Below are 20,427 nucleotides of genomic sequence, written 5' to 3'. Positions count from 1 at the left end.
CCCATACAAGATAAAAGTGGGGCATTTTTCCCATGTCTGTACAAGTTTCACAAGCTTCTGTAGTACCATAGAGGATGAACCTTGTCACTAAATCCATGCCTGGTACCCAGTTTTACAAATGGCAATTCCTTAGAAGATGGAGGTCAGTTTAAAAAAGTCTTTTTCCCTGTTTCAGAGAATTTTTTTGGGTTGGGCATTTTATTAGGAGATCAATATTTAAACCCATGACTTACCGTTTCCCCAACTTGATTGTACAGACCCTTATAGAGAAGGAGATAGTTCCCCCAAATACATGTCTGGTCCCAGTTTCAAAAATTGATTTACGCAGCCTTATGGGAAAAGGGAGATCAGTTCACCAAAATGTCTGTTCCCCAGTTTCAAAATTTGATCTGTAAGCAGCCTTATAGAGAATGGAGATCAGTTCACCAAATACATGTCTGGTACCCAGTTTCACAAACTTGATCTGTACAGCAGCCTTATAGAAAATGGGATCAGTTCCCAAATACATGTTGGTCCCCGTTTCAAAAACTTGTCTGTACAGCAGCCTTATAGGTGGAGATCGGTCCCCCAAAAACTGTTGTACCCAGTTTCACAAAATTGATTGTCAGCAGCTTATAGAAAATGGGTCAGTTCCCCAAATACATGTCTGGTACCCCATTTTCAAAAAACTTGTCTGTACAGCAGTCTTACGAAAATAAAAGATCTGTTCCCCAGATACATGTCTGGTCCCCATTTTCACAAACTTGATCTGTACAGCAGTTTTACAGAGAATGGAGATCACTTCACCAAATACATACCTGGTACCCAGTTTCACAAACTTTTCATTTTATGTTCAAAATTTGAAATCCACAAAATTATTTTCCCAAAGGGCAAAGAACCCAAAATTCTTTTAAATTAAATAAATTTCATGGTTTTTTAAATTTTTCAGCTTTTAGGGGGGTTTTACTTTAAATGAAGATTACCGAAAACCATTTGTTTAAGAATTGAAAATTGGTAGATGTTTTATTCTTATATATATTACAGGTGCTGAGCATATATTTGGTGCATTAAGCAGTCGTGGTAGAAGGGTCACATGGTTAGATCTGTCCAAGACTCGCACCCTTTTTAAAGGACTGAGCAAAATCTCCGAGTTGTGATTTAAAAAGCCCACTGTGTTCAGTTTTTTAACGACCTAGTATTAGTGGTGTCACCTAGGGAAAAGCGGATGTCAAGGGTAAAACAAACTTGTTGTTGTTACAGGTAAAAAAAAAAAATTGTCGGGAAAGGGTTATTTTATTTTAAGTAAAATCCAGTGCTATTGTAAAATGATTGTATTTAACATGAAAAAAAATTAAATTTTTTTTAGAAGTTTTTCCCAAGCTTTTTTAAAAATATTTTTCAGTGGTTTTAAAAAAATAGATCGTTTTTCCCAGGAAATAGTGCATTTATTTTGATATTTTTGTCGGTTTGAGTCGCTGGTTGACGTAATATGGGAATTTTCGGGTTACCCCGGAAATTTTTTGGGGGTAACCTTTATCGCAAAGGAGTTCCGTGGGATGAGCGCAGATAATAAAGCGGTGTGCACGTTTCGCCCTTTTCGATTACGCCGCGTGGGTTAAAAACTATGATTTCCCCGTTAAGTAAACCTACGTAGTGGTTTTGATATTTAAAAGAAAGAAAGGGCCCAAATTTATAGGGGAACATATCAACCTATCAAGATAGGTTATTGTTGGGATGTTTTCAAAAGGTTTACAGAGCTGTATGTTCATTTTTTCGGGCCTGTATACATTTTGGCCCCCAAAACAATTTTAAGTCTTTGGCCTGTTTCTTATGAAAAAACTTGATAAGGTATTTTGGTTTTACTCTTCTGTTTACTGTAAAAAATACTAGATTTTTTTTTAAAAAATTAAAAACTTTAAAAACCTTTTTTTTTGAAGTATTACAGATATATTTTTTTGGTACTTTTTTTATGCCCCTCGAAAAAGGGGGGGTTTTAATTGTTTGCAGATGTGGTTGGTTTTGTCTGTCGGTAGACCACCCTTTCTGATGAAAATCAAAAATGCTTGGGCCCTGGGAATAAAGTTGATTTTGGGGGGTTGGGCTAACCAGCAGATGACCCCCATTGATTTTGAGGTCAGTAGGTTTAGGGTAAGGTCATATTGACCCCTAACAAATTTAAAAAGTTTCCCGGTGATACTCAAAAAAGTTTAGGCCTAGGATCATGAAAGTTGATGGGAGGTTGGGGCATCACAGCGTGACCCTATTTTTTCAGGGCAGTAGGTCAAAAGGGTTAAAGGGCAGTACCCGAAATGTTAAAATGTTTTGGTGATAATTGAGGTCTGGGCCCGGTCATGAAATTGTAGGGAGGTTGGTCGTGATAGCAGAGACCCCCATTTATGTTTAGGTCGTAGGTCAAAGGTCAAGGTCACAGTGACCCGGAAAAAGTTAAACATTTTGGAAATAACTTTTGAACATTGGGCTAGGATCACAAAACTTTATAGTGTGTTGATCTGACCAGCAGTCCCCCTTTTTATTTTGAGGGCAAAGGCAGATCCAGTGACTGACCCGGAACAGTTAAACCGTTTCCAGATAATAACGGAGACATTGGGCCTAAGACACGAAACTTAGGGGGATCATGACCAGCAGATGGGCCCCTATGATTCGAGTCAGTAGGTCAAAAGGTTTAAGGGGCACAAAATTTTGCCCAAAAAACTAGGAATGCTTTGGTTTAAGTCACATTTGTACGGAGTTTATTATGGGAAAGCCCCTAATTTTTTGATTTGAGGTCAGTTGTCAAAAGTCCAAACACAGTGACCCAAAAAATTGCTGTTCCTTTTGCAGTTACTGAAAGCCAAGGGGGGGGATTTTAGTTCTACAAGCTCTTGTAGTGTATGAAGGAAAAAAGCAAAACAACAAATATGATCCTTACACTGTTGTTTTTTTTTTGAAGATTTAAAAAAACAAATTATAAGCAGCCTTTCTTTTTTTGTGAACAACAGATATTTGTGGAAGGGAAAAAAATCAAGGGTAGGTCGTCTGATTTAAGTTTGAACACACATCTGAAAGGGTACGTTTTTAAAAAAATGACAAAAAATCAGTAACAACCGGAGATTGATATTTTTTTCAAATTTTTCAAACATTAGCACTGAGTTTTTGTTTAACCTGATAAATCTTGTATAGAGTGTAAATGATTGCATTTTATTTGCAGTTTTTACAAAAACCACTTTACCGGGGGAATTTAAAAACATTTTAAAAGAATTTAAAAAAATAAAGTAAATGGGGTGGGGATGTTTTTTTTTTGAGGGATAATTTCATGGTTGTTTCAGCTTGAATTCAAAATATTTACTCCCCCGAATTAATGAGTATAATTTTTTATGACACACTGGGTTTTCGTAAAACCTATTTGAAAAAAAGTTATGGCCCCCTTGAAAGAGGTTGTATCGAATACGCGTCTTGAAATTTTCAAGGGACATCTCGAACAAAAAGAGTAAGGATTTGTTGTAAAAACATCATTCAAACAGTTCTTTGCACGGTGTTCGCGCTCAAACATGTAGATCTGTCAGGAGCTAAACTTCCACCAGATGCTCTAAGTAAGAGATATGGTAATCATGTGTTTTTAGAAAATTAAGTTACCCTCAGTAACCCAATCATGTTCCTTTCATTTCTGTCCTGAAAAAAATTTTTTAAAGGGCTCACCCCCTGTTTTGATTTTGAACCAAACCCGGAAGCCAGTTTCGAAAGTTAAGTCATCTTTTACCCAAAAAAAGTCTGTTATACTTGGAGGTGGAGAAAACAGTTTTACTTCCTTTCCATGAAATAGTATAAACATATTAATCTAAAATGCACCCTTTTTTTTCCATTAAATAAATTTTAATACATAGTGTTTCCCCAAAAAGGCAGTTGCAGTGATTGTTTTAAATTTTTTAATGAAGGTCACAGCCTTGGAAAATTTTTCAAAAGCTTTAATTGTTTAATGAAATGGGAGTAAAAGGTACTTTCCCTTTTATGCAGGCTTGAAAAGACTTTCAAAGTACAGTGTAACAACTTGAGGTATTTTTTTTTTTTTTGTTATAAGAAGGTCATGGCCTTTGTTTTTAGTCAAACCATTTTATCAATACACAGGTAAGGTCTATCTTGATAAATTGTTGTCATTGTAAACGTCTTTGTAAAAATTTTGTGGTTTATAGAAATCCCCCTTAGAAAACTATTTTTAAAGGGAGTATTTTAACTTCCTTGGCAAAGCCCAAAGAGAGTGTTAAATTTTTTAAAAAAGCGATTAAATTATAAAGTACTTTGTGTCCAAAAAAAGATGGAAAAAAAATATTTTCGAATTTTAGGGTTCTGTTTTGGAGTGCCCTTTCATTCCCTTTAATTCAACAGTTTCGCAAAAGGGTTTAAAAAAATTTTTACCCTTAATGGAAGTAGTTCCAGTTGTGTTTTAAAAATGGCAGCGCCCATCTTAGCAAAATAAAATACGTTTTGAAACTGGGGGATAAAAGAGTAAAGATTTTCACTTTAAGTAAAAATAGTTTGAGCTTTACAATTATAATTCATGAAATTGTGAGCTGTTTCCTTACTGTAACTGAAACTGGTTACTTGAGGGTACATGACGGTCAGTACTGTCAGTAGAGTTTAAGGGTATTAGAGATAAAGTTCTGGATGTAAGTGAGACACAGTCCGTACAAATGATGAGCATGAATATTCTAACAGCTGTTCATTTTGTTGTGTTTGAAGAAAGTTTATCTTATATTGTCCAGTTTGAAAGAGTGAATTATTATTGCTGAGGATCAAACATCTGCTTTTACCATGCTTGTAATGTAAAATGATATTGAAAAGATATAATGTTATTGATTAACCCTTACCCCGCTAAAATTTTTAATGGAAATTTTCCTCTTCCAAATTTTGGCAGTCCCTTACTGTTAAAAGGGGTGCTTACCAAAAAAATGGTGATGATAGCGAACAGTGCAGACCTGATCAGACTGCCGGATGTGCGGCTGATCTTGGTCGCACTGGTCGCAAAGGCAGAATCACTTGCTGCCGCAGGCTAAGGGTTCAGCATATTAAAATGGTATATTCAATCACAGGGACCTGCTGCTGGGGATAAGTGCAAACAGAAATATAAAAGATGTACATTTAGACATCAGTGGAATAGATCTGCCAGCTCAGGGAGCTCAATGTTTCAGAGTTGTTTGCCCCAAAAAATTTCCCCGCCTGAATATCAGCAAAATTTTGGGGAGTATTTTGGTAGAGGTAAATTGTAGGGGCCAGAAATAAGTACAAAAATTGTCTAGGAGTAAAGTTTTGAGCCCCTACCTGACTGGAAAATGATAAAATTTTTTACCAAAGTACATGATTTTTTTCAGCATTGTTTGAAAATGGTAAAAATTTGTGCTTACTTACCAAAATATCGCACAAGGATTTACAGAAGCAGTTTTGATCGTGTTTCAACATATAATTTTTGACATCGTTGTATTTTCATTTAAAGAAATTTTAAAAAGGGGGGTTTGATCGGTTCTTAACACTATATTGACTATTACAGGTTTACAGAACAGTTTGATCTGTATTTTCAACACTATATCCGATTAAGGTTTTTCGCACAGTTGATGTTCTTACACTATTCCCCTTTTACCCGACTTACAGCATGGATTTGATGTTTGACACTTCTCCCAAAATTTTATTTTTATTTACCAGTTGATGTTCTGGCCTACCTTTTTCCTGATTTACAGACAAGTTTTTTGGGTTTTTGACATCTTCCCCAAATTTCTGATTTAAGACCGATTTTAATTTTTGAAATTTCCAATTTTACTGAATACAACAGATTTGATGTTCTTGACACTTTTTTTCACTTTTTTGGGGTTTTTTGACATGGATTTGATGTTTTTGACACTATCTCCCAATTTTACCTGATTTACAGACACAGATTTGATGTTCTTGACACTATATCTGACTATTACAGGATTTACAGACATGGATTTGATGTTTTTGACACTATCTCCCAATTTTACCTGATTTACAGACACAAATTTGATGTTCTTGACCCTATATCTGACTATTACAGGATTTACAGACATGGATTTGATGTTTTTGACACTATCTCCCAATTTTACCTGATTTACAGCCACAGATTTGATGTTCTTGACACTATCTTTCAATTTTAACAGATTTATTGACACAGATTTGATGTTCTTGACACTCTCTCCCAATTTTACCTGATTTACAGACACAGATTTGATATTCTTGACACTTTTTTTCCAATTTTACCTGATTTACAGACACAGATTTGATGTTCTTGACACTATCTCTCACTTTTAGAGGATTTACAGACCTGGATTTGATGTTCTTGACGCTATCTCTCATTTTTAGATGATTTACAGACATGGATTTGATGTTCTTGACACTATCTCTCACTTTTAGAGGATTTACAGGCATGGATTTGGTGTTCTTGACACTATCTCTCACTTTTACAGGATTTACAGATACAGATTTGATGTTCTTGACACTATCTCCCATTTTTACCTGATTTACAGACACAGATTTGATGTTCTTGACACTCTCTCCCAATTTTACCTGATTTACAGACACAGATTTGATATTCTTGACACTATTTCCCAATTTTACCTGATTTACAGACACAGATTTGATGTTCTTGACACTATCTCTCACTTTTAGAGGATTTACAGACATGGATTTGATGTTCTTGACACTATCTCTCACTTTTAGAGGATTTACAGACATGAATTTGATGTTCTTGACACTATCTCTCACTTTTAGAGGATTTGATGTTCTTGACACTGTATCTTTATTACAGGCACATTATCAATGTTCTCAGCACTATATCTCACTGTTACAGGATTTACAGACATATGTTTGATCAATGTTCTCAACACTATATATCACACTATTACAGGCACATTATAAGTGTTCTCAGCACTATATCACACTGTTACAGGATTTACAGACATATGTTTGATCAATGTTCTCAGCACTATATCTCACTGTAACATGATTTACAGACACAGATTTGATCAGTGTTCTCAACACTATATATCACTGTTACAGGATTTACAGACATATGTTTTATCAATGTTCTCAACACTATATATCACACTATTACAGGCACATTATCAATGTTCTCAGCACTATATCTCACTGTTACAGGATTTACAGACATATGTTTGATCAATGTTCTCAGCACTATATCTCACTGTAACAGGATTTATAGACATATGTTTGATCAATGTTCTCAGCACTATATCTCACTGTAACAGGATTTATAGACATATGTTTGATCAATGTTCTCAGCACTATATCTCACTGTAACAGGATTTATAGACATATGTTTGATCAATGTTCTCAGCACTATATCTCACTGTAACAGGATTTATAGACATATGTTTGATCAATGTTCTCAGCACTATATCTCACTGTTACAGGATTTATAGACATATGTTTGATCAATGTTCTCAGCACTATATCTCACTGTAACAGGATTTACAGACACAGATTTGATCAATGTTCTCAACACTATATCACACTGTTACAGGATTTATAGACCAATGTTTGATCAATGTTCTCAGCACTATATCTCACTGTTACAGGATTTACAGACATATGTTTGATCAATGTTCTCAACACTATATCACACTGTTAGTATTTATAGACACAGATTTGATCAATGTTCTCAACACTGTATCTCACTTTTACAGGATTTACAGACACAGATCTGACCAATGTTCTCAACACTATATATCACTATTACAGGATTTACAGACACAGATCTGATCAATGTTCTCAGCACTATATCTCACTTTTACAGGATTTACAGACACAGATCTGAGCAATGTTCTCAGCACTATATCTCATTATTACAGACACAGATCTGATCAATGTTCTCAGCACTATATCTCACTTTTACAGGATTTACAGACACAGATCTGCCCGCCCGCTTAGCTCAGTAGGTAGAGCGTCGGTCTACGGATCGCGGGGTCGTGAGTTCGATCCTCGGGCGGGGCGTATGTTCTCCGTGACTATTTGATAAACGACATTGTGTCTGAAATCATTAGTCCTCCACCTCTGATTCATGTGGGGAAGTTGGCAGTTACTTGCGGAGAACAGATTTGTACTGGTACAGAATCCAGGAACACTGGTTAGGTTAACTGCCCGCCGTTACATGACTGAAATACTGTTGAAAAACGGTGTTAAACCCAAAACAAACAAACAAACAAAAGACACAGATCTGATCAATGTTCTCAGCACTATATCTCACTATTACAGGATTTACAGACACAGATCTGATCAATGTTCTCAGCACTATATCTCAATTTAACAGGATTTACAGACACAGATCTGATCAATGTTCTCAGCACTATATATCACTTTTACAGGATTTACAGACACAGATCTGATCAATGTTCTCAGCACTATATCTCACTATTACAGGATTTACAGACACAGATCTGATCAATGTTCTCAGCACTATATCTCACTATTACAGGATTTACAGACACAGATCTGATCAATGTTCTCAACACTATATCTCACTATTACAGGATTTACAGACACAGATCTGATCAATGTTCTCAACACTATATCTCACTATTACAGGATTTACAGACACAGATCTGATCAATGTTCTCAACACTATATATCACTATTACAGGATATACAGACACAGATCTTATCAATGTTCTCAACACTATATCTCACTATTACAGGATTTACAGACATAGATCTGATCAATGTTCTCAACACTATATATCACACTATTACAGGATTTACAGACACAGATCTGATCAGTGTTCTCAACACAATAGGACAGAACAAACAAATACAGCAGCTGTCCATGGGTGGAGTCTTTAAAAATATCAAACCAAAGTAAGATTCCTTAGGTTTTTTATGGTGATGACACTGTTCTTAGGTTAAGGCATTTTTGTCAAGTTTTCTTAAGACTGGTTGTTGTTGTTGTTGTTGTTTATAAAGGAATTTATTTAAAGATATCAACAGTTATGTATGATTCAAACTTATTCAGATTAATTCATTTATATGAAGTTATTTCACAATTTGTATAAAAGATATATATATCATCAATCATTTATACATTTAATTAAGACAGTCACTGTTAGACTATTATAACTTAAAAATGATTTTTATGCACTAGTAAAAATTTTGAGTTATGCAGTGTAAACAACACTATATAGATACAGTTGTATAATGTATCATGCCAGAATAAATGTGACTTGCTTTCCTTTCAGAAATCTCAAAGGTGTAATGGAACAACTTGTAGAAGTTTTACAAGATGAAGAATCTGTAAGTGATCTCAGCAAGTTCCCAGTTGTCCATTTCAAGCCTTAACCCTTACCCTACTTAATTTCTGTTATGGACTGGTCTTTCATTCAATTTGGGCAATACCATTTAGAATTCGAATGGGTGTTCACTGAAAATTTACTGACTGAAAAGTGAACAGTGCAGACAATGATCAGCCTGCACAGATGTGCAGGCTGATAATGGTCTGCACTGGTCGCAAAGGCAGAATCACTTGCCACCCGCAGGCTAAAGGTTAATAACTTGCAGTACCTATATCTAGATTGTGCAGCACAAAAAAAAACCCAAATAAATTGATAAACAGAAACTTACCATCTTGTGTTTCTTGTGCATAATATAATTTCATATCTAAAAAGCAGATTCCACAGGGCCAGACCATTTACAGTCCTATGAAACATTTGAGAAATGCAACAGTGATGATGTAAATATGAACGTTTTGATAAAAACTTGATTTTTATGAAGCACAAACTTTAAAACCAGTATGGGAGTTTTATTGCTTCTTGCATTCAAGTATGAAAATTAATTTGTAAGGGAATTGTGTTAAAAAAGGTTTGAATATATGTTTTATTTTTCAAAATGCCATTCACTGCTTGAAATATACAGATTTGTACATTTATCTAAGTAGAAGTAATACTGAAATATCTTTGAAATTGTCAGTAATTTTGAAGTTTCTTATATTGCTGCATTACTTTCTTAGTCAGTCCCCTACCAGTGGAACACCGGATGCCCTCTGTCCATCTGCAAATCTGGATCCTATGATAACTAAAAAAGTATTCAAGCTAGGTTCATAAAACTTGGTATGTGAATAGAGGGCAATATGTAGATCATGTATGTACATGAGTTACGTTTGTAGGTCAAAGGTCAAGGTCACTTTTGAAGATCAAGAAAAAAATGTTTCTGCTCCATAACTTTTACATGCATTGATGAATTATCTTAGTGCTATACACAAACATTCCCCATGATGAGACAATGTGTCAACGTATGATCTAGGCTTGTCGGTTAAAGGTCAAGGTCAAGTAAAAATTTGTTTCTGCTCCATTTCTTTTAATTGCATTGAAGAATTTTTTTAGTACTACACAGAAATGTTGCCTATGATTAGACTGTGTGTCGCACACATGACCCATGGTTGTCGGCCAAAGGTCAAGGTCACTATTGAAGGTGAAGTAAAATTGCTTTTTCACTGGTAGGGGACTTCTGTATTGCCACTGCAATATTTGGTCCTTTGTATTACCTAGATTTATTTGTATAATTGTTGTTCAGTGCATGGATATTGTGTTAAATTGTATGTACTTGTTGTTTGTATTAGGTGATAGAATCTGTGTCACTGTCTGACAGCAAACTGAGAGACAGTATGAACATGATCATCAATGCTCTCGGCAGTAATACCTCACTTACTGAGATAGATATCAGGTAACCATAGTAATTTATAAATAATAGAATTACCATTCTATCTGTCAGCAAACTAAGAGACTGATTGAATATATTTAAGTAGAATCTGTGTGGTTTGCTGACAGCAAACTAAGAGACAGTATGAACATGCTGTCAGCAGTAATACCTCACATACTGAGATAGATACCAGGTAACCATAGTAATAAGAATTTGTATAACTGGTTGACAGCAAATTAAGAGATAGTAGAAGCATGATCATTAGTGCTCTCGGCAGAACTTTCTCTCTTACTTGGATAGATATCAGGTAAAATAGATGTAAGGATTCTTAGGTTATAAACAAAAAGCATGGTTTAAAGTTGACAACAAAATTGACACATCAGCAGTTTTTGGTATAGACAAGATTTATTTCTAAAATGAAATCAAAATAAAATTGACTACTGTGAAATCTGAATATTTGTGGGAGGCCGATTTTTTTGTTCAGTAATTGGTTCAGTCCAAGAAACAAAATCTCAAGGAATAAAAGAATATTCTCATTTAATAATATTTTAATTTACTTCTGGCGGGGGGTTATAGGAATGGTCACCGTCCGTTCTTCCGTTGTCTGTCCTTCCGTAACATTTTGTGTCTGCTCTGTATCTCCTAAACCTCTTAAAGGATATTCATGAAACTTGGGTCAAATGATCACCTTATCAAGACGATGTACAGAACCCATGAGTCAGCCATGTCAGCTCAAGGTCAAAGGTTTGAGCCTTCCATTTTGTGTCCGCTCTGTGTCTCCTAAACCCCTTGAAGGATAATCTTGAAACTTGGGTCAAATGATCACCTCATCAAGATGATGTGCAGAACCCATGAGTCAGCCATGTTGGCTCAAGGTTAAGGTCACAAGGTCAAAGGTTTGAGCCTTCCATTTTGTGTCCACTCTGTATCTCCTAAACCCCTTGAAGGATAATCATGAAACTTGGGTCAAATGATCACCTCATCAAGACGATGTGCAGAACCCATAAATCAGCCATGTTGGCTTAAGGTCAAGGTCACAACTTAAGGTAAAAGGTTTGAGTCACTAGCCATAACAGTGGCGGGGGATATAGCTGTCTTTCAGACTGCCTTGTAGAGTTTAAAATCCATGAAATCAAGTCCTATGAAAAAACTGCATCACCAATGCCTCAAAATTGTATGTCAACAAAATGAACTGATTTCACAGTATTAGTTTTAAGAATCTCTTGTTAATGATACCATTCTCAGTTGTGTATGTGCAATGTTGCATCAGATGGGCAGGTATCAACAAATACAGGTTAAAAAAGACAAAAGACCCAGTAATTGTGTTATGATGCAAGACCTTTCTTAATGTACTTGAGACTTGCTGGTGTGGCCATATGCACTGGTAGCATGTTCCACAGTCTGATGGTGAAGGGAAAAACCTGCTGGTTTTTCACATTCCGAACATTATTTGAAGTAATACTTGGTTTATAAACAAGAAACTTGGACATTCCAACCAGCTGTATGTACAAGATTTCAGTATACAGACTAATGTGTCTGTAAAGACCACCCTTGGGAAATAAAAATAGTTTTGATCGGTGGTCTTTTAACAAAGGTAAAGATTTACACTACTTTTGGGAAGAGAAAATTATTAAATACTGGCTCTTATAAGCAGATTTTATAGTAGTTGCCTTTATTTGGAGATGATCTTTAGCACATGTTTGACTATATTTAAGATTTGATTCTACATACAGTATTAAGGTTTTACATAATATAATTATTGCATGTATTTCAGTGGAAATCAGATGGGAGATCTTGGAGCAAGGATGTTGTCAAAAGCTTTACAGATCAACAACAAACTGAAGACCATTATTTGGGACAAGAACAACACAACTTCACAGGGATTTGAAGATGTTGCAGATGCCCTGGAGAAGTAAGTTATAACCTTGCATGAGTTACAGGTCAATGCATGATTAGTCTGTACATTATTTTGTTTTACATAGAACTTTTAGAACATTCTTTCACTTTATATCACGTGAGTATGATGGCCATTGATTAGATTTCCGGTTTTTGATTTGTTAAGGGATTAGCCAGTCCCACAACACTTCCAGCTTTTGATAGGATCCAAACTTGCTACCTTCCAGAGAGCAGCCTGTTTCTTGCATACCAGACGGGGATTTCCGGTATCTTTACCGGTGCTGGAAAAATCCATCTTACACCCCGGGGTGTAAGATGACTCTCGTGCTGTAAATGACGTATAACGAACTACATATATGTAGAAGATTTATGTAGTAATTTATATTTTATTTAAAAAACGGAATAAAAATTCAATACCTTGACAGTTCCTATTGGTTCCTGATAGTATATTTCTCGATTCAAATCACGTTAATTTATCAAAAATTTATAACGTTACGCTGCAACTGATAAAACAAAACCGGAACTAAACATTGTTGTTTGTTTTGAAACGTCATGACGTCTTTCCTGTTTATAGACGTTGGTTTCCCGCGCTTTGTTTAAATACACTGCCAGAAGAAATAGTTCTAAAAAGAAAGCCGTTCGATTGACTTTATTTTTATTATTATTTCTTGAAATCGGTATGCAAGAAAAAGATTCTGTCACTGGTTATAGGTGCAGATGGGAATATCCGGCTCTCGGGTAACTGTTTAGGCGGTAACTCGGTAGGAACCTCGGTACCGCCTAAACAGTTACCCTCGAGGCCGGAAATTGCCATCTGCACCTATAACCAGTGAAAGAATCTTATAATCTATACCCTTTTCACCAGAATTCTTCGTTACATGGGATGATATGGATAACTCTTAATCGGAGTAATAATCAAAGTGATGTCTGTCTGTCCATCCTGTCCCGTACTGTCCTGTCCTGTCTGTCTGTCCGTCCGTCCAGATTAGTTAAGAAGCCTGCTTTATAACTTTAAAAATGTGACTGCAATTTGCACATTACAGACAAAACTGTTGATGCAATTGCAAACCCATTTTTGAAACAAGACACTGTAAATATGTTAAAGGCGTCTTTTCACTGATGTATGAATATGTTGTAGGAATTTCACGCTGAGGAAGATGCCTATGCCAGTACATGATGCCAGTAGTAACCCAGAGAAAGCTGAACAAGCCTTACAGAGAGTAAGATTACACTTAAATCATTAGGTTATATAATTTTATTATTTGAAAAGTAGTTTTTATTATTCTGTAGAACCAAAAGCAGTGGAGATTTGCAGTTGGTAATGGAAAAAAAAACTCAGTTTACACCCTGGGGTGTTCAGATTTCTCTTGCTGAAAATAAATACAAAGTAGAAAGTGTTTACAAGAAATTCATTTGCTGTGTAGCTTGACTATTTGAAATTTTCAAATAGTAGAGCTTTTCTTGTCACCCTTTTTAGCTCACCTGTCACATAGTGACAAGGTGAGCTTTTGTGATCACCCTTCGTCCGTCGTCAGTTCGTCCGTGCGTGCGTCAACAATTTCTTGTCTGCTAGATAGTGGTTTCATTTATGATTTTATTTTAACCAAACTTGCACACAGCTTGTATCACCATAAGATTTCGGTTCCTTTCTTGAACTGGCCAGATCCCATTATAGGTTCCAGAGTTATGGCCCCTGAAAGGGCCAAAATTAGCTATTTTGACCTTGTCTGCACAATAGCAGCTTTATTTATGATTTGATTTTTACAAAACTGGCACACAACTTGTATCACCATAAGATCTTGGTTCCTTTCTTGAACTGGTCAGATTCGTTTATGGGTTCCAGAGTTATGGCCCCTGAAAGGGCCAGAATTAGCTATTTTGACCTTGTCTGCACCATAGCAGCTTCATTTATGATTTTATTATCCCCCGACGAAAGTCGGAGGGATATAGTTTTGGCGTTGTCCGTCCTTCCGTCCGTCTTTCCGTCCGTCCGGAGCCATATCTAGGAAATGGTTGGGAATATTTATTTAAAACTTCATATACATGTTCACCACTATGAGTTCTTGGGGCCCATCAAGTTTCAGTCAGATTGCCCAAGTAACACCAGAGTTATGGCCCTTAGAAGTTTCTAGTGTTAACTGTATAGGGTACTATAAAAAAAAAAATCATTCCTTATTTTAGATTTTTTTCAAACAAACTTCATATACATGTTCACCACTATGAGGTTATGGGGCCCATCAAGTTTCAGACAGATTGCCCAAGTAACACCAGAGTTATGGCCCTTAGGAACTATGAAACTTTAACAGAATTTGGAGCACTATAATGTGGTTGTGCACAGACAATTTTGTACGGATTTCTTTTGTAACTTCATAGTTATTGCCCTTTAATTGTCTAAAAATCCACATATTTGTACATAACAAACTTACCATTTGGCAGAATTTCATTAAATTTCTTTCATTCTTTTCTGTGAACATTAATTATAAACATGTGAAGTTGTGCACCCACACCTGGTCACCCACTTGCCTTGGTCACACCCGTTGATGATATCTAGGTCAGGTTTGAAACTGGGTCAACTGTGATTAAAAACTCGGTCAGTAGGTCTTAAAATAGAAAAACCTTGTGACCTCTCTAGAGGCCATACCCTTGAATGGATCTTCATGAAAATTGGTCAGAATGTTCACATTGATGATATCTAGGTCAAGTTCGAAACTGGGTCACGTGCCGTCAAAAACTAGGTCAGTAGGTCAAATAATGAAAAACCTTGTGACCTCTCTAGAGGCCATACTTTTCATGGGATCTGTATGAAAGTTGGTCTGAATGTTCATCTTGATGATATCTAGGTCAAATTTGAAACTGGGTCAACTGTGGTCAAAAACTAGGCCAGTAGGTCTAAAATTAGAAAAATCTTTTGACCTCTCTAGAGGCCATATTTTTCAATGGATCTTCATGAAAATTGGTCTGAATGTTCACCTTGATGATATCTAGGTCAGTTTCGAAACTGGATCACGTGTGATCAAAAGCTAGGCCAGTAGGTATAAAAATAGAAAAACCTTGTGACCTCTCTAGAGGCCATATTTTTCATGAGATCTTCATGAAAATTAGTGAGAATGTTCACCTTGATGATGTCTAGGTCATGTTCAAAACAGGGTCACGTACCTTCGAAAACTAGGTCAATAGGTCAAATAATAGAAAAACCTTGTGACCTCTGTAGAGACCATATTTTTCAATGGATCTTCATGAAAATTGGTCAGAATTTTTATCTTGATGATATCTAGGTCAAGTTCAAAACTGGGTCACATGAGGTCAAAAACTAGGTCACTATGTCAAATAATAGAAAAAAACGATGTCATACTCAAAACTGGGTCATACGGGAACAGGTGAGCCCCCCCCCCCCCCCCTTCACCCTTTTACCCTTTTTTTTTTAATTTTTAATCAATATTTATAATCAACATGTGAAATTTTGTTTCCTCTCCCATTCCCCTGCACCCCCACCCCCTAAAAAAATAAATATGAACATATATCTATATATATAGATATATATATTTCCATTCCTTTTTTTTTTTTTTTTTTTTTAGATGTTCAAACCTTCAACATGTTAAGTTGTGACTGCACAAACCTTGCCCTCAGCCATGTTCAAGATATCTTACCTGTGTTCTCTTAAGGACATCTGTTCTTTTAAGTTCAAATGTACATGTTAAACAGTAACACCTGGTGCCAAACCACTCAAAGACAATATTTCGTTCCAGTTAAACTCAAGCTCACATTTCAATTAACTGCATTTAATCTTAAAAGCTAAGCTTATTACAGTAAGCATATCCCATTCAAAATAAATTCTTTAGTCAGGATCAAAGTATCATACATTTATTATGTACTCTTTAATTAAACATTTGTTTTCTGTTAAATTGATTTTGACTAATGAAATTATTTGCTTCTTATTAACATCCTGAACTTTTTGCCGGATATATCTTTTTACCATTCCTTACCACAAACCCTTTCGGCGGGGGATACCAATTCATCGAATTTGCTTGTTTTAACCAAACTTGCACACAACTTGTATCACCACTAGATCTTGGTTTCTTTCTTGAACTGGCGAGATTCCATTATGGGTTCCAGAGTGATGGCCCCTGAAAGGGCCAGAATTAGCTATTTTGACCTTGTCTGCAGAATAGCAGCTTCATTTATGATTTGAATTTAATCAGACTTGCACAAAACTTGTGTCACCATAAGATCTCGTTTCCTTTGTTGACCCAGCCAGATCCCATAATGGATTCCAGAGTTATGGCCCCTGAAAGGGCCAAAATTAGCTATTTTGACCTTGTCTGCACAATAGCAGCTTCATTTATGATTTGATTTTAACCAAACTTGCACAAAACTTGTATCACCACAAGATCTTGGTTCCTTTCTTGAACTGGCCAGATTCCATCATGGGTTCCAGAGTTATGGCCCCTTAAAGGTCCAAAATTGGCTATTTTGGCTTTTGCAGTTAATAGAGACTTCATTTATGGTTTTATTTGATACAAACTTCCAAAATATCTTCAACAACAATAAATCTTGGATTCCATGACAAATCAGATCCATTCGTAGGTTCCACAATTATTTTATCTTATATCTGATTACCTCCCCTGATTGTAATCAAAATGGATTTATATCAGTAAGTACTTATAGGACTTATTTGAAATTTCATTATTGTCATTAGTTGGACTGAGCCAATGAGGGTAGATAACTATGGACTGATTTTATGTCAAATTACCTCCCTTTATTTCAAATTAAAATGGGTATATCTCCGTAACTAATGAAGATACTGATCTGAAATTTCATTTATGTCAACAGATTTATTTTGGCAGATCCTTCTTTTGTTCACTTACAATCATTTTTAGCTCGACTATTCGAAGAATAAGTAGAGCTATCCTACTCACCACGGCGTCGACGTCGACGTCGGCATCACACCTTGGTTAAGTTTTTCGTACCAGTCCACATTTTGACAAAGTCTTTTGAGATAAAGCTTTGAAACTTTCAACACTTGTTTACCATCATCATGGCCAGTTATAGGCAAGAGCACATAACTCCATCAAGGATTTTGGCTGAATTATGGCCCCTTTTGACTTAGAAATCATGGTTAAGTTTTTCGTACCAGTTCATGTTTTGACAAAGTCTTTTAAGATTAAGCTTTGAAACTTTCAACACTTGTTGACCATCACCATGGCCAGTTATAGGAAAGAGTACATAACTCCATCAAGGATTTTGGCTGAATTATGGCCCCTTTTGACTTAGAAATCATGGTTAAGTTTTTCCTACCAGTTCATATTTTGACAAAGTCTTTTAAGATAAAGCTTTGAAACTTTCAACACTTGTTAACCATCACCATGGCCAGTTATAGGCAAGAGTACATAACTCCATGAGGAATTTTGGCTGAATTATGGCCCCTTTCGACTTAGAAATCTTGGTTAATATTTCTTACCAGTTCATATTTTTACAAGTCTTTTGAGATAAAGCTTTGAAACTTTCAACACCTGTTTACCATCACCATGTCCAGTTACAGGCAAGAGTACATAACTCCATCAAGGATTTTGGCTGAATTATGGCCCCTTTTGACTTAGAAATCTTGGTTAAGTTTTTCGTACCAGTTCATATTTTTTGTAAAGTGTTTGACATATGGCTTTGAAACTTTTATCACTTGTTTAGTATAATAGTCTCTATCTTTAGGAAAGAGAAAATGACTCTGTCATCTATTTTGGCTGAATTATGGCCCTTTTTGGACTTTGAAATTGGTTCTGTTTTCATACAAGTCCATGTTTTGTCAAAACTATTTGACATATGGCTTTTCAACTTTGAACACTTGTTTATCATTATGATTTCCATCTGTAGGCAAGAGTACATAACTATTTTGACTGAATTATGGCCCTTTTTGGACTTTGAAATTGCCTCATATATTGCCATTTAGTGCAAGACTTATCGAAATCAAAGTAATACAGGAACATTGTTTGTCTAATCTATTTATTTCTTTTGTCTGAATATCCGTGGAAATATTTTGACCCCATTCTTCAATCAATTCTTCGAATAGTCGAGCGCGCTGTCATCAGACAGCTCTTGTTTTTTAATTACTTCCCTTTTACGTTACTATAAATAGCTTATTTATAGTAACTTTTTTATTATTGGTGGTAGGGAAAAACAGAGACCACTTTTCTGTGGTACAACATGGATGGTACCTCCACTTTTTAGGTGTATTTTGACATATCTGTATCTTATAGAATTTTTTTTTTCTTTTTGGTTTATTTTCTTCCCTTTGTTGTTCCTGTCCTGTGGACTTAGATATTTTTTCTGAGGACCTTCTTGTCCTCAAGTGCAATGATAACAGGTGAGCTATATAGGGCCATCATGGCCCTCTTGTTTTTCAACCCGACATCTCTATCACTAAACAGTTTTGCATGTAAGATTTCTGTTAAACTTCTTGGCCAAATACATTCCAACTTCACAACTTGGCCAAAAACACTCAAACTTCACAACTTGGCCAAATACACTCAAACTTCACAACTTGGCCAAATACATTCCAACTTCACAACTTGGCCAAAAACACTCAAACTTCACAACTTGGCCAAATACACTCAAACTTCACAACTTGGCCAAAAACACTCAAACTTCACACTTTGTTTTGCATCATGAGATGATTGCACAAGACAAGTTATTTAACTTTACCTTTTATTTTGTTAAAATTATGCTGCTTTTTAACATAGAACTTTCTGTTAAAGTTCTTCATGTGGCAGGTTTCTCAAAACCTCTTGGCCAAATGCTTTCAAACTTAAATACATGCAATTAAAACATAGCATCAGCATCATGAGTTCACCGCACAGGGTGAGCTACATGACTCTAGCTTATGTTTTGTTAAAATTATGCCCCTTTTTAACATAGAAACTTTGTGAAAGTTTTGCATGTAAGCATATTTGACATGAACTACCTTGTACTTGACCAAATGTTTTCATATTCTTCACACGTGTTTAGCATTTAATTTATTAGATGACTTCATAAGTCTGGTTTAATTTTGGCAAAATTAAGCCCTGTATTCAACTTCAAAATTTACTAAAACTTTTGTTTATAAGCTAGTATTAGGTGGAAGGGCTGCAAATAGTCAAGCATCCTGTCATTAGATTGCTCTTGTTTTCATTTTTTCTATTATTTGTAGAATACAGTATACAAGTAGATAAGTTATGACATGTAGGTGCAAATCAGAGCCTCATTACTGTCAACAGTTACCCCCAAGCTGCATATTCCCATTTTCACCTACAACCAATTAAACATTCCTACAAGAAAACATTGAATTTTGTTTAATCTTTGCATTGTTAATTTTTTAACCTTTCTATACAGATTGAGAGATTACTTCAGCGAAATCACAGCCCACAGAAATACTCGTCAGATCAGGCATACCGGTTACAGCAGGGATTTCTGATCAGCTCAACACAACAGGTACAACATTGGATATTTATTTATAGTATTTTAGAGACTTGTAATAAGCATATTCTGTCATTTTAGTCAAAAGTCTGGAGTCTTCATTCCTTCAGTTTTTGTGCAAAAGAATCTGCCAGTAGTGAAGACCTCACAATTATTAGAAGGTATGAAAGTAATGGTCCTCTGTATTTCAAAATAAGCATGGAAAAGCTGTATGAATGGTCAAAAATTCTTTATTGGAGCCTTGACAATAATAAAATTGTCAAAAGTTAAACAAGTTTTGTGTTTTTAAATGAAATCTTGAAAGAAGTTGGAAGCAATCATAGCAAAGTATTGTGGAGATCTAAGCATGTGAAATGTAGCTTTTATCTTCACATGTTTTCTTTTTATGCCTCCCTGTTGTCA

General features: G+C 35.6%; 1 protein-coding gene across 1 annotated transcript in view; it reads left to right on the top strand.

Moving 5' to 3' along the window:
• The window catches only part of LOC123549783 (F-actin-uncapping protein LRRC16A-like), a 51,280-nt gene that overhangs the window by 64 nt on the left and 30,789 nt on the right, over positions 1 to 20,427 (top strand). Inside the window, exons 2-9 of the mRNA XM_053546606.1 lie at positions 1,024 to 1,075; positions 5,064 to 5,166; positions 8,639 to 8,853; positions 9,231 to 9,285; positions 10,607 to 10,710; positions 12,461 to 12,598; positions 13,721 to 13,802; positions 19,942 to 20,040. Coding sequence (XP_053402581.1) covers positions 1,024 to 1,075; positions 5,064 to 5,166; positions 8,639 to 8,853; positions 9,231 to 9,285; positions 10,607 to 10,710; positions 12,461 to 12,598; positions 13,721 to 13,802; positions 19,942 to 20,040 — 848 coding nt within the window. The remainder of the gene's footprint in view (positions 1 to 1,023; positions 1,076 to 5,063; positions 5,167 to 8,638; positions 8,854 to 9,230; positions 9,286 to 10,606; positions 10,711 to 12,460; positions 12,599 to 13,720; positions 13,803 to 19,941; positions 20,041 to 20,427) is intronic.

This window comes from Mercenaria mercenaria, chromosome 6, assembly GCF_021730395.1.
Source record: "Mercenaria mercenaria strain notata chromosome 6, MADL_Memer_1, whole genome shotgun sequence".
Classification (NCBI taxonomy): domain Eukaryota; kingdom Metazoa; phylum Mollusca; class Bivalvia; order Venerida; family Veneridae; genus Mercenaria; species Mercenaria mercenaria.
Note: the sequence above shows the minus strand (reverse complement) of the source record. Positions and strands in the feature narration are given on the sequence as shown.